The sequence below is a fragment of the Numida meleagris genome, chromosome 10 (assembly GCF_002078875.1).
Source record: "Numida meleagris isolate 19003 breed g44 Domestic line chromosome 10, NumMel1.0, whole genome shotgun sequence".
Classification (NCBI taxonomy): Eukaryota; Metazoa; Chordata; class Aves; order Galliformes; family Numididae; genus Numida; species Numida meleagris.
Window position 1 is genome coordinate 3,088,143 of NC_034418.1, and position 13,966 is coordinate 3,102,108.

The following is a 13,966-nucleotide window of genomic DNA, read 5'->3' on the forward strand; positions in this document are numbered from 1 at the left end:
AACTGTTCATACTAAACTGTCCAGAAAGTTTTCTGTCACTGGTTTCATGTTATAACACAGCCACTGGGTCTGCGCCTGCCCTGGTAAGGCAGGCATATGGAAGCAGGTAACTAATAAACATTCCAGCTTTTAAAATCTTACTTAACATGTGGGATTATTTTTAATAGCTGAAGGCTGTTTCCAAAAGCCACAGTCATCGGAAGGGTTACATTCTGCCATCTATCTTTGTACAGAAGTCCCATTGGGGTGTCTCAGCAGGCTACTCCCAAAACACAGATGTTTCTGGCTATTCATTCAGCATTTTAGTGCTGCTGGATACCTCTTGCTCTCTAGCTTTTTATTACTGGGAGCTTCTTAAAATATAAATAGGTTTGTTTGTTTGTTTGTTTTTCTTTCTAAAATCACCAGTGCTGTCTCCAAAGTAACACAACATTAAAAATGACTACATAGGTACCTCTGGGCGGTGCATATGGCGTGTCCGTAAAACTCACTGAAGTAAATTAATAGGACTTTTGTCTGTGTGGAATTCAATCTAAAAGCCTCTACGTCTCGTTTTCAATCAGGAAACTTCCCTGGAGTTTACCAAAGAAATAAACTCAAGGATTTGGCCAGTAAGAGGTGGGCATATGTGTATTTGTGTCTCCCCCCCTTGAAAATCCAGCTTTGAGGGAACACAGTATGTATTTATACCTTTTGAGGTCTTGGAAGTTCTCAGGCTTTATGGAAAACCACCAATTTTTGCAAGCATGGAAAGGCCCTTAAGTGTGTCTGCTGGCATCTTGAATTAGTCATAGCTGGTCTTAGAAACATCGTAGTCCATGTCACCCATGTCACTGTTTTCAGATGTGGAGGGAAATGCCATTTTCTACCACTTCCATGTCCTTAAACACTCTTATTTAACATTTAAAAGCTGTTTTAGAACTTTTGTGGATGTAGATTTTGGAAGGATAACAATTTTTTTTTTCCCTAGATAGCACAAGATATGCTGAAAACAAAGGTGTTAAAATATGTTAGTGGCTTAGGACTTGTGGCACTGAAAGAGACTTCCTTTTCACTGCCTTTTTTGCATCAATCTGAAGATACTCAAGTTTGTAACCCGCATCTGAACTAACTTTAGTTTGCTCAGCAGCCTAGCAAAAATACTTAGGCAGTGTAATTAGTGCCTTTAATTTTATTACATCTTCTTTATGGATATATGGATATGTAACCCACTGGATACTTCTTGAGGTAGCCAAGCTTGCTGTGGTGCTAACAGGGTTCCCTCCTGCAGTAGCAGTGTGGGAAAAAAGACATTTAAAAATATCAAAGAATGTAGGACTGGGAGGATAGAACTGAAACTCAGCAATATCTCACATCACTGCCCACTGCCTCTTGTTCTTCTTCGCTCTTGTAGGAAAATTTACCCATAGAGCTAACAAGCCAACAACCCCCGTTTGACAGAGAGAAGGGACTAAGCTGATGTGAAACTCAGTAAATCACTTTTAGAGGCTCAATCTCCTAGAGGAGTTTCTGCTAAATAAAATTGATATGTATGTCCAGCATGAAGGCAACATAATTTTTTAAGATACCAAAGAGACAACTGCTGTAAAGAGAAGGATGAGAAGGGAGCCATTAACCAGTCCCTGCCTATTTCTGTATTTCCTACTGCTCAGCTCAGGGTCTGTCCTGGAAACTGTCCTCAGTGAATACTATTAGCCGATACGATGGTAGCCATGGACTATCAAACTGCAGAGAATAAGAAAAAAACAATCTCAGTATGATTAAATTTCATTAAGCCAAAAACAATCAAACCATAAAAATTAGCTTGTCCTCGTATTAGCCAAAGCTCATGTGTCTTCATGCCTCTTTCCTTCTGAATTGTTGATGATTTTTGGTCACGAGGACTACCTCATCTTTCATTTTATGGTAAAGTAAGTCTTTTCAAGTGCCAGTAAGGAGTGTTGTGATATACATATGTTCAAGAATAACACTCTATGTATTGATTGAGATGCCTCCTACGGCTGTTTGTGTTTATGATATCAGCAACCAGTTTTCAGTCATTCTGTAGACTTTGATAGCAGAGGGCCCCTCTACCTTTGCTTGTAAAGGTTTTGATTCTGCTTTGACAGAAAGGAAGAATGGGTTCAAACTTTTCGCTGAACAGCGAAGTAGTTGGCTTTCTGTTCACTCCAGTTTGCAAGTTTTTAAATCAAAAGATGCTGATGCAGATGCAGGTTTCTCTGGCTGAACTGACATAAGATAACACATAGACACTAAATCAAATGCAAGGAAGTTGCAGGATGTTACCTCCCGTGCCTGAACTAGCTGCAAATTATAAAGGAAGCAAACTAAGAATGTGATAAAAGGTGACCCAAAGTATGACAAAAAGGAATTCAAACACTGTGGGTGTCACCGTGTGCAATGTGGATAGGGAAATGTATCTCTTTCCCTAAACTTTGTAAGATTGAGATATGGGAGTGGTGAGTATGTACAGAGCTGCCTGAGCGATGCTTCCGCTACACCTGCAGCCTGCTGGTATCACAGGGCATTGTACTGCTGCGGTGTGAATTGCCAGAACTAGTTGTGGACAGTAATGAAATAGGAATAGAGGTTTTTTTTCAGTATTGACCGTCTTCTGGGTAGTGAGCTGAGAGGTTTTGTAACGCTCTTCTGAAGTTTTGGAGGTACCAAATGGGGGGAAGTATTCCAGTACCAGCCCGTTCTAGTAGCCTGACAAATTGTGAGGACCAGCGTAACTCCACGCCAGCTGATAAGGATTCTCTTGTCCTGCATTCCTCCTTTTGTGGGAAGCAAGTATTTTATGCTACAAGTGTGAACCCTTAGCCTTTATCACCAGGCAACCGCATTAACAAGACATACCTAACTAACTTACAGAACGTGATTTCATTCTAGCAGTTCTTCCATCTGTGTCATTCACCATTCACACACACTCCTCCATCTGCTAGGCAGGGTCTGTTCTCCCTATGTGAGATTTCGAAGCACCCAGGCACCTGCCTGGCTCGCAGATGGTGTTACTCCATCACAGCGTGGAGGTATCGCTGCCAACGCGGCGAGGTTCGGGGAGATGAAAGGGGACGATGGAGTTAAGGGCTTCCTGAAGATGTGCCAGGCACTCTGAGCTAACAGTGACTATTGTGCGTGATCTATTTGTTGCTGTCACTGCCAAACTGTGCAGGAGGTGAGGTTTTGTTTGTAACAAGTCTCCTACCTACTTTGGGAAAAAGAACCTCTCAACTGCAGCACCGAGGGCAGAAATCCCACTCCCCCACTAAAACCGCCCCAAAGAAGCCTTTCTCTGGTCCAGCGGTAACTTTTCCAGACGCTACTTCATACTACTCAAGCTTTTTTTCCCCTCGATACTATTTTTTGCCAACGAAAGGAAGGCTGGAGCGGCAGAAGGCAGCTACGCCTGTGCCCCAAACTAAGTTCAACTCCGAGGGGAGCGAGCGGTCCCTGCCCCGACGGAGCTCGGCGGAGCAGGACCACGGGGAGAAGGGAGGAGCGGCGGCCCCGCCGCGGGCACCTTGCGGCAAATCCCCCAGCTTTTGGCTTTTGGGGCTGGGGAGCGAGACCTCGCGAAGCGCCTTACCCCCTCCATTTTTGTAGCAGAGGTAGGGGAACCTCCAGACGTTGGCCAGGTCCACGGCGAAGCCGATGACGGAGAGGAGGAAGTCGATCTTCTTGCCCCACGTCTCCCTGTCCTGGGGGCCGTAGCGGGGCGCGGGGGAGGCGGGCAGGAGGTTGCTGCTGGTGTACTGCACGCCGTTGTGCTCCTTCACCAGGATCAGCTCCACGTCTTTCCGCGGGGGAGGCGGCCCCGGGCGCTCCGGCAAAGGGGCCACCACCGACACTTTGCGGTCGGGCTGGATCTGTTTGTTCATCCTCGCCTTAAACATCCAGAGAGAGCGAGCTTGAGGCGGGGGAGCGGGCGAGGCGGGGCGGGGAAGGGAAGGAGGGAAGCGCGCTGCCCGCTGCAGGCAGCTCCGCGCTCCAGCCCGCCGGTGTCAGCGCGGCAGGAGCGAGGCACGGCCGTAATAAGAGCCATGCAAATGAGGCGGGAGAAGGGGGGACCGGGGTGCCCCGAGGGAGCGGGGCTTCCCGCGCCCTTCCTCCGCAGGGGAGCGGCCGGCAGCCGGCGCACCTGGGGCCGCCCTGTCCTGCCCGGCCCGGCCCGGCGGGCACGGAGCGCGGCCCGCCCCGCGCTGCCCAGCGGGGCCGTCGGGGATCGGACTCGGGGCCTGCCCTGCCCGCGCGTCCCCGGCCGGGCGGTCCGAAGGGGCTGTCAGCGGGCGGCAGGTGGAGCTGAACCGCACCGCTCTCTGGCTGAGATGCGGGACGGAGGCAGCTCTCCTCTGCGTGCCTTGGGTTAAACGCTAGAATTTAGCTTTGGGGTCAGAACCCGAGGGGGTGTAGCACGAATGGCGGAGCTGGACGCTGCCCTTAGTCCCACGTCGGGACCGATCGATGCCCAACTTTTACTTTCCTGGAAAGTACGGGGCTAGTAGGCTCGGTTATCAGGCTGCAGTATTCGTAGGACATTATTTACCACTTTTCCAAATGGGACCCGGATCTTTTAGATGTAAAACGAGGAAACAATTAACTAGGAGGTCAACAGCGACTGCTGCTTTCAGTTGGCTAAGTAAGTTGGTAAACAAGACTTTTTGGGCACTCCTTCTGTTGCAGCCACGAGCTGTAGCTGTCCCTTCAGTGTCTGCTGGGAAATAAAATTTGAGCACAAAGGCAGAAGAAATAGGCTGCTCCCCACCAGTGAGGTTAAATAGCTTTCCTTCTGCCTAGCATCAATGAGAATAGGTCAGAGGCAGAGCAGTCTGTGGTGTTACAGCCTACCATCCTTACTTGCTCTGCTAGAACTGATAATGTGTGTAGAGGTACTAGTCAGTAAGCTCACAAGTAATCCCAGGTTCTTAGAGTGTGAAAAAAAGAGTCTCAATTGAGGGAGTCAAAGCTCGCGAGTTGGCATCTTCCCCTCCTCTCTTTAGGCCACTGACTGTGAAGATGCTGCTGAGGCAGCTATTGACAATTTGGGGATTTTATGCCTTCACAAAAGCTCTTGGCATTACAAAAGGCATCATACTGGGTTTCTCATGATCTTCAGCTGTGACTTGGTTCCCAAAGTCCTTGTCTGGAAAAAATATCTGAGCAGCGTCTAGACTATTTCAGAGCAAATGCATGCTTAGAACACGTGGCTCGGATACTCTCTTTCTGTTCCACGGTTTTCTGCCTTCCTGTTCTCCAAATACACCACATAAAACTTTTTTCCCTGATCCTTTAGACACTTTATGCTATGCATGCCTGAAGTGCTTCCCCTTTGTATAGTCACTGCACGGTGCTCTGTGAGCACTCAGGCTTTGCCCATGCCATGCTCCCATATTTTTACACCCGAGTGCTACACAGCTGCCCGCTCCTCACACCACCCATCAGTCACAGCCACCGAGTGCACTACAGAAGCACTCGTGTTTCTAGTTTCATGCGGTGCCATCAAATGTGCCCACCGTCCCCTGTGTTTCCTTGAGCCTGCACCCCCATCTCACGCGGCAAATGAAGGATGAGCTGTTTCTGGGCATGAGGAAAGCTCCCGCTCCCAGCCAAGAGCCCCCAAGCCATCCTGCTGACACTCACCAGGTAGCACTGGGGATGTCTCTGGCCCATTCCCTGGTACTTGTGTGCAGGGCAGGTGACAGAAGGGAAATTCCTTCTTCTGGCTTCCACCACTCCAGATCAGCAGCCTCGCTGGGAGCCAAAGCTGTAGCCTGGCCAGTAAGGAGCTTTTTAAATCTTGTTCCCCTCTCTCCACGTGACTAATCTGCACAGACTACCTACGCTAGGCAGCAGCACTCACATATTGCTTCTGGAAAAATAGGGCCTTGCTAAGGAACACCCTTTTCCCCACAATGGTCTCAATTAGCTGAGCTTGATTATGATGTCTATGGTGGGAGGAATCTAGAAAGCCCCCGCTTATTTCCTAAGAGAATTAAATCACTGTGTGCATGCATATATATATATATATATATATAAACTGCCTTTAGTTTTTGCATGGAAAGTGTGTGCAATCTGGTTAATGTAATATTTGCTGCACCCTCAAGGTAAGAAAGTCCTCAATTGGATTTTATAAAAAAGTTGCTTAATCTTGAATCTGTCTGGATCTTGTTATGCCTAATGGAGCCTGACAGCAGGTAGAGTGGCAGTCAGGGAAGGGAATATTGTATTTAGAAACCTCAATGGAGCCAGGCAAGATGGCAAGCTGTTAGTGATGTTCCACTTTTGACTGGAAAGTAGGTGATGTCTTACTTTAGAAAATAGTCAGGCGTTGCTGGATTAGTCATCAATTATTCAAATTTGTGTCTGTCATTCTCTTTGCAAGGTATAGGAGAATACGCTCTGCGTTGCAATAGTAAGCTGGGATTGTCACTGTCATCCCATCATGTTTATGTAGAAAAAAACCCAATGAACAACAATTCATTGTGTGCCCCTAGCCCTCGATTTGCTGGTGGTGTGAAGGCTCGTTGGCAGCAGGGCTTGCATCTGCAGGCTCCAGCAGCACAGCACAGCCCTCTGCCACTGATCTGACAGAACTGCAGGAGCAGGCTGCTGTCCTTCCTGCAAACCAGCACCAGAGGGGCTCTCTCAAACCATGTGCAAGTGTCTTAGAACAGCTGGTGTGTTTGAAAGGGCCTTGCTTCATGCAAAGTTTGCTGTATTTGAAAGAGCTTGGCACATGTGCCAAAGTAGTGATTGAGAAGGGATGTGAATGCTTTATTAAGCATCACTGAGAAAACGAATAACAAAACAGCAGCAGCACTGAAACGAAAGACAAAAAGACAATGATAAATGTAGCTGGAAAAAGAGAAGAGTTCTAACTGTCAGAGCAGTGAGTACGGAGGGTTGTAGGATTTTGCTTTATGGACAGGGTTGTATGATGAAGTTGCTTGTGAGAGTTCGGGTTTGGGCTTGGAGGCCCAGGACATTACTTTCTTGTTGTAATCCAATATTTCATGAAAAGATTAAAAAATGGGAATGTATGAACCACCTCTTTGATTTCATGTCCTGATACGTCCACAGAAACCCTGAGCTCACTCTGGCTGTAGGGCTTATCAGCACTGAAAGACTAAGCATTTTTCAAATGAACTGCATAAGCTGAATGCAGTTAGGTTTGGTTATTCTGTGATAAAAGAAACTCAGGCAATAGCCAATTGCTGTAGGAACTGGGAGCAAAGTAGAGAACAGCCTTCTTACTGAATCAATGTTAAAGCAATTTCAAGTGATAGGAACATGGCAGTGGCAGGGGTGCCCATCTTTCTAGGTTATCAGGTAGAGGACACCATGCTGTTGACTGTATCAGACACCTTTTATTGACAGCAGATATATCAGCTCCAGCTCGTTGAATTGTTGTGAACATGTTGGGAAGTTTTGCTTTATAGTATCTCTAAAATCATGTTGCTATTCCAAATGTTGAGTTTACTTAGTATTTAAAAGCCTTGAGTTGTGTTTTTAGGAGGCTGTTGTCGTAGCATCTCTTCTCTACAACCAAAGAAATACATCTCTCTCACTGAGAAGGCCCATCCGTGTTGGCCCAAGCCTGCATACTGACAGTCAGTCTGTCACGCTACAGTCTTCAGGCTGAAAGCAGATATTACAAAAGTTCTCCAAGCTGTGTTGGTATTCCATTTACACAAGAAAGACAAATTAAAAGGTAATATAAGGCCTCTTCCTATTTCTGACTATAGTAACATTTTTGTTTCCTCCTATCAAGCTGTTTGAGATCACCACAGATCCACTACCTCAGCACTGGGTTGCCTTCTGCAAGGGAGCCAGCAGGGTTACCCAAGCAGATATCCTGTGGTACCTTATTCATTTTAGAAGTATTGGATCACTCCAGCTGGGACTCTGTGGCTGGGTGTTGCTCTTTGTAAAATGGCTGAGGTAGCCAGGAAATATACAATCAGAGTGGAGAAAATCTAGTTTCATTCTGACTGCATGAGGTACACTTTGTCCTCCTCTTTTCACCTTGGTTTGTGCAGGGGCCAGGAAGGAGTGAGAACACTCACCGACCTAGGGTCTGCTTTGAGCAGTTAGGGAACCAGAACACTTGGGTCTGCCGTGATCCTTCCTTTTGGTCCATCTTGTTCTACCTACATGCAATCTCTATTTACTAGTTTAAAGAAACCTTCCTTGAACAAAAATGACCTAGATTTCACATGAAGTCTCCCCAGAATTTTGTGAATTACAAATAATTCCAACCTGGAGCAGGTTGCCCGAAGATGTGGTTGATGCCTCGTCCCCAGAGACTTTCAAGGCGAGGCTGGATCAGGCCCTGGGCAACCTGATCTAGCTGTGGTGTCCCTGTTCATTGCAGGGGAGTTGGACTAGATGGCCTTTAAAGGTCCCTTCCAACTCTAAGGATTCTATGACTCTATGATTGTCAGCCATGACCTTCGTCAGGAGGGGATCTTGCTTGCCTTTTTTCCCACCTGTATTTAATTTCATCCAGAGGCAGTTACGAACACCCAAGTCATTCTGCTCTGTCATTTCCAGGTGATAGTCCTGTAATTTACAGAAGAAATTCTTGTTTCTAATCCTGGAAGACCAGGTTCAACATTTTATTCTGTTCATTTCCATCTCATTCCATTTTTATAATTCCAGGACTTAAGAACATCAGTTTTTTCTGTGAGCACCATTCTTCTCTCATTTAATGTTGCCTGCCAACTTCACCATCTCCAAATTTCATTAGCAAACACAAACTTTTGTGTGTGTGTATTATTAATGTAAATATTAAGTACGCTCATTCCCAATAACATCTTTTGGGATGTATAGCCTCATTCCAAGACTATAATTATCTTTACAACACAACATACTATTATTTTGTCAGTTTAATTCCTGTCTTAACAGTTCTTTTATTTATTCTCACCTCCTCTGCTCAGATTAGCAATTACAAGTGTCGTAACAGCTGCTTTTCTGAATTCTTGATAGATTAATATCTACTTCATTTTCCTTGCTCTTATAAGAGGTAGTTATCAAAATAAGATACTAGATTAATCTGGCTTCCTTTGGAAAGCTGGGGTTTGTGAAGTGTTTTAACAGCCTAATTATTAGAATGGGAATAGAATAATGGGAACTCCACATGGTCATAGGATTACATACATTTCCCTAAATTAAGGCTTTCATAAAAATACTTTGTAATTTCTGTTGCCTGCAGACCCTGACCTAGACACGTATATGTCTAAAGCTAGATGGAGAGATGACCCAAAATTTATGCTGATAGGAAAACTCCTTGAATTGCACATGATTAGATTTTTTTACTGCACTGCTAATAACAAGGTGCTGGATACTATTTTTCTCCTGTTGAAAAGACTAAACAAAAAACCAGAAGCAATCTGTCCTTGCTTGCTGGGAGAACCTGTCCTTTCTCTTTGTGCCAGTCTCTCGCTGATATCTCTGCTTGTACAGCAAGTAAAATATGTCCAATTGTGCCAGCTGCAAAAAAGACTGAGAATGAGCACTGGTATCTTCTTTAACTAGAAATAGCCCCTTTACTGTGGCTTTCTGGTCTTAAATTTGTATTCAATGTATTGAATACATTGGAAGCCAATTTTATGTAGCCTCATTCATTTTGAGAAGCATCGTGCATGTGTATCTGAGGACACAGTATGACAGACAGGTCATTCTTTTTCCAATTGCATAGCATCTGATTTCACTGAAAAATAAGCCCAAAAAAGCCCAAGCAGTGAGAATGTTTGTTATTCAGCGACGGTGCTTACTTCTAGGCCTAATGTTAACATTTGGGACCAAATGATGTTCTTTGGTGTAGAACCAGAACTCCTTCTTTTGGCCAGTGACAGTGATATGCACACACTTGGAGAGGAGACCTGGAAATGAAAGTCTCACTTATCTAAATTCTGTCATTTCTGTTTTATTCTATGAGTACTCATAAACAAGCCACTGATTGCCTTAAAGGTTCTTCAAGATGTTGTGATTCCAGCTCTGTGAGACAGAGGGAGAAAGAACAATAGGGAGTTAAGGGTAGTCTCTTGCAAAACACTGAACAAGACCAGCTCTTTATTTCTTTTAAAAACGGAGTGAATCTGTGTAAATATACACACTCCAAAGATGCCAAATCTCATCGCAGGTATTAGTTGAAGAGCCAAAAATGACTTCTTCTCAAAGTTTAAGAACTTTTGTATGTGTTTTGCCTTTGTGAGTTTACACATTTGTCTTACAGGGGTGTTCACGTGGTCACCTCATGAGCAGGTTAGAATAGATTTTACTTATTTTTACAGTTGAAAGCCTTTGCAGTTCTATAGCAACAGATCCATGTAAGTACTGTGAACTGATTTAGTACTCGGAAACCTCCAATTGCCCTCAGTTGTAGCATTTACCCAAGTGCAGCACAAAGTAGCAGATTAGCTTCCCATCTAACATTGACTAGTTTGGACAGTTACAAGTAAATTGTTTCTGTTGAGCTGATTGTTTTAAAATTAAGCCTTCGAGCCCTGAAAGAATCAACAATGCCAAAGGAGACTCAGAGCCTGTCTTTGAAGTTATGACAAGTCAGGCACTTGGCAGTTTTCACAATGACCTATATTTTAATATGGGCTATTGGATTATTTCTAAAGAGGCTTCTTAGCCATAAAAGAATTATGCTCATTGGCTGGGCTGTAGCGAAAATACAATTGAATTAAGGATCGAAATAATTTAGGATCGAGCTGGACAAGTTGTCCCTGCGGCTGAGCAGTAACAGACGTATTAAGCATTGGAAATTGCACAGAAAAAAAAGGTATAATTGATCTAAGGTAACCTCACTACTTTATATTAAATAAATCAATGCTGATAAGCTGAAAGGTTAGAAGCAAGAAGCTGAATTCAAGGAAGGTGAACCTGGGAAATAGCAAGTCTAGGTAAAATAAGCCAGCAGGTCCTGGAAGTGGGAGGGACCGTGGTGCTCTGTAAGTGTGCTGGCTACAAGTTTCCAAAGCGGTGGGAATTCTGGGGAGCGTGGGGTGTGAGCAGAGCTTGTGGTGCCAAATTGCACAGCCCTGCAAAAGGGGCGTGCAAACCAAAGGAAAAAAGACAGAAAACCCTGCCACCAACAGAAAAAAAATGGCAGCTTGCGCATCCTGCACACCTTAGCCATTGAAAACCACAGAGAATGCACAGTCTTCACTCCCACTCATGCATGTGGCCACATGCATCACTGTGTTTGAGCTGGAGGATTAAACCAGAAGGCTGTACTGTGGCCACACCACTGCATGCAGCAGCTGACGTTTTAAGAGCACGTGTGTATCAAAGGCTGGTAAAACCAAAATGTTGGCTGGTAATGTAGGCGCAGTAAATTCCTTCTGAAGACACGTGGTTCCTAGACACCAATAAATGGAGCAATACTGGAGTGGGAGGCTATAGAACAGAGTGAAGAAAAGAAGTATTTTTCTAGTTGGTGCTGTTCTTTGAAAAGCCAGAGACAAACTTTACACAGTGAGAGTAACTCCAAATAAAGTCACGTGTATGCCTTTAATGTGTGAGGGGAGTGGGATCCTGGCTTACTTGCCTCTTCTCTTGCTCCTATGAAACAGTGTAAGTCTCCAGAAATGACTGGAGTTTGGTGGTTTTCGGGAGAATTTGAAGACATCTGCTTTGAAAACTAGGCACAAACTTCCTTAATGTGGCAACTGTGCTGATTTAGAGCACATATTTGAGAGCTATGAACAACAATGTTAAAAGCCAGTCCCTGTTGCAAAGTCAAGCAGCTAGAATTTAAGAAATACTGCCAAGATTGTTTTAGCATTTTAGTTAAGACTTTGTTCTGGCACAGGCAGGTAGCAGAATTGATGTTGGATCTCAGCACACACCAGTGTTCTCTGCCCCTTCCAGGGGCTGGAACTTTTGTGATCTACCAATTCCACACAGCTTCCCTGAAACTAGAACCAAAGTTTGTCTGACTGTCCTGTGCCCTGAGCAGACCAGAACACAGATTTTGAAGTGGTAACGACTGCCTTTTCTGTGAACTAAGGAGGCATCTGCAGACTATGCTGTCTGTTCTACCTGAAGTCCATCTCCTAGGTAGCTTAGTATCAGGATAATTGCTCTTCTGGTGCATGCTAGAGCAAAAAGTTTTAATCATTCCCAGAAGGGGTCACAGTGCCAAGAGTGGTAGCACTGGGATCCCACAGAACCAGAGCCTCTTTCCTCTTCATGAGGTGTAAGGAGAATTTACCCTGTTAAGAACAGCTCACAGCTCTGCTCCTTTCTTAGTGAACACCCGCATTTTTGGTCTTCCCGTTCTCTATCCCACAGGTGATCTTTTATACCCCTTCACAGATCATTATTAACTGTGATTAGCCCATGTAATCTCAGCTGAAGGATCTTCTGCTTACTTTCCCTGTGACTGCCTTTTAGATTTCTCAAAATTAGGCATAGGGAATGTGACTGTGCTCTGGAAAGGCGAAGTATGGTAAGGACAGTGCAGTGGGAATGGAATTGAACCTGGTCTTGCCATCACAATATAAGGGGAGGAACTAGGATACAACAACTGTAGTTACTATTCTGGTCATGCAGACGAACCCAGGAGAGTGAACACAGGGTGGGACAGTCGTGCATGGTCTGAGAATGGCCTTCTGCAGAAGGGAATCCCTTTAAAAAAGGGAAAATGAGGGAATGGCAGCCCCAGTGTGTGCCTGGCAGTGGGGTTGGGGGGGGCGGGGGGTGTTGGGGTGCAGTGGGGCTGCTCTGCTGCACCTCCCAGCGACCCTCCTCTGTGGGTGTCATTGCCGAGACCTTACAGCTTTTAGAGTATTTTCATAAAGTCACAGCTTCTGAATTCATGTGATTCCACTAAAATTGCAGTTTCTGTTCAAGAATGGAAAGACATTTCTAGCTCTTGGGCTTGAAAATGTCAACCATAAGGACTCAAAAACAGAAGGCTAATAAAAATAAACGTTTTGCTATTTTTTGGAAGAAAAACAAACATGATTATACAAAGGCTTTTTTTAGTGTGTTTTTGAATATTTTCAGGACAGTGAACAACTTTCTGTGCATTTGGGGAGACACTGCACAACTTTTCTGAGATACTGCACTTTCTGTAGGGTTGCCATGGTACAGACATACAGGCAGGGAAGCAAAGGGCATCAGACCCTAATTGCACGATGCCCTGCTCCACAGTGCTCTCCTGCAGCCGCACAGTGCAGGTATTTCCTGCACAAAGGAGCACGTGGAAATTTTAAATGTTTAAAAAAAAAATTGAGAATGAAGTGGGATGGGGAGAGTGAGATGAGTGTGTGTGGAAGGATGTCAGGCCAAAGGCGAACTGATGCACACCGAGCACTGTTACAGGGTCAGGATGCACTGGCATGCATGGTGTGACTCCTGAACAGCACAGAGCACTTCATTCCCCATTCCTCAACAAGTTTTTGCTCTTGGTGGCAGGAAGTTGTTAGTTATCACCTTGCACGTTAATGTAAGTGATTCTGTTTCTTAACATGTTCTTGCAATCACAGTATTTTCTAGTTTTGTTTCTATTTATTTATTTCCAAGGACAAGGATCTGCCTGAGCTTCCATGCATATTGTGAAAGGAAATCAAGGAGCCAGTCTCATCCCTGGTGTCTGCATCTTGTTAGCAGTTTGCAGAGTTTCTGGGCAGGGAATGCAGAACGAATTCAATGCCTCTTTATGAGGGGTGCAGACTCGCTGGGCCACCCAGCAGTGTGGTTTCCTTGAGTGAAACACCAGCCCTTCCAGAGGGGGCTCTGAGCTGAGGCAGTCTCCAGCAGATGAGTTGAGTTAGACTCTGTATTTTTGGAGGATGTTGGGAAATTTGGTTTCCTTTCTTCTTTTTTTTTTCCTGTATGAGAAATAGAGAAAATGAGGTAGATACTGCTTGTTTAGGGCAAAGATGCACTGGCAGCACTGTTTATTTAGGTTACAAGAGGAATTGACTGAAGTATTTGTTGGACTGTA

At 44.9% G+C, this 13,966-nt stretch overlaps 1 protein-coding gene across 1 annotated transcript in view; it reads right to left on the reverse strand.

The window, feature by feature from the left end:
• The window catches only part of SLC6A2 (solute carrier family 6 member 2), a 68,379-nt gene extending 64,273 nt beyond the window's left edge, over positions 1 to 4,106 (reverse strand). The window contains 2 exon segments of the mRNA XM_021408716.1: positions 3,590 to 3,920; positions 3,923 to 4,106. Coding sequence (XP_021264391.1) covers positions 3,590 to 3,920; positions 3,923 to 4,045 — 454 coding nt within the window. The 5' untranslated portion in view covers positions 4,046 to 4,106.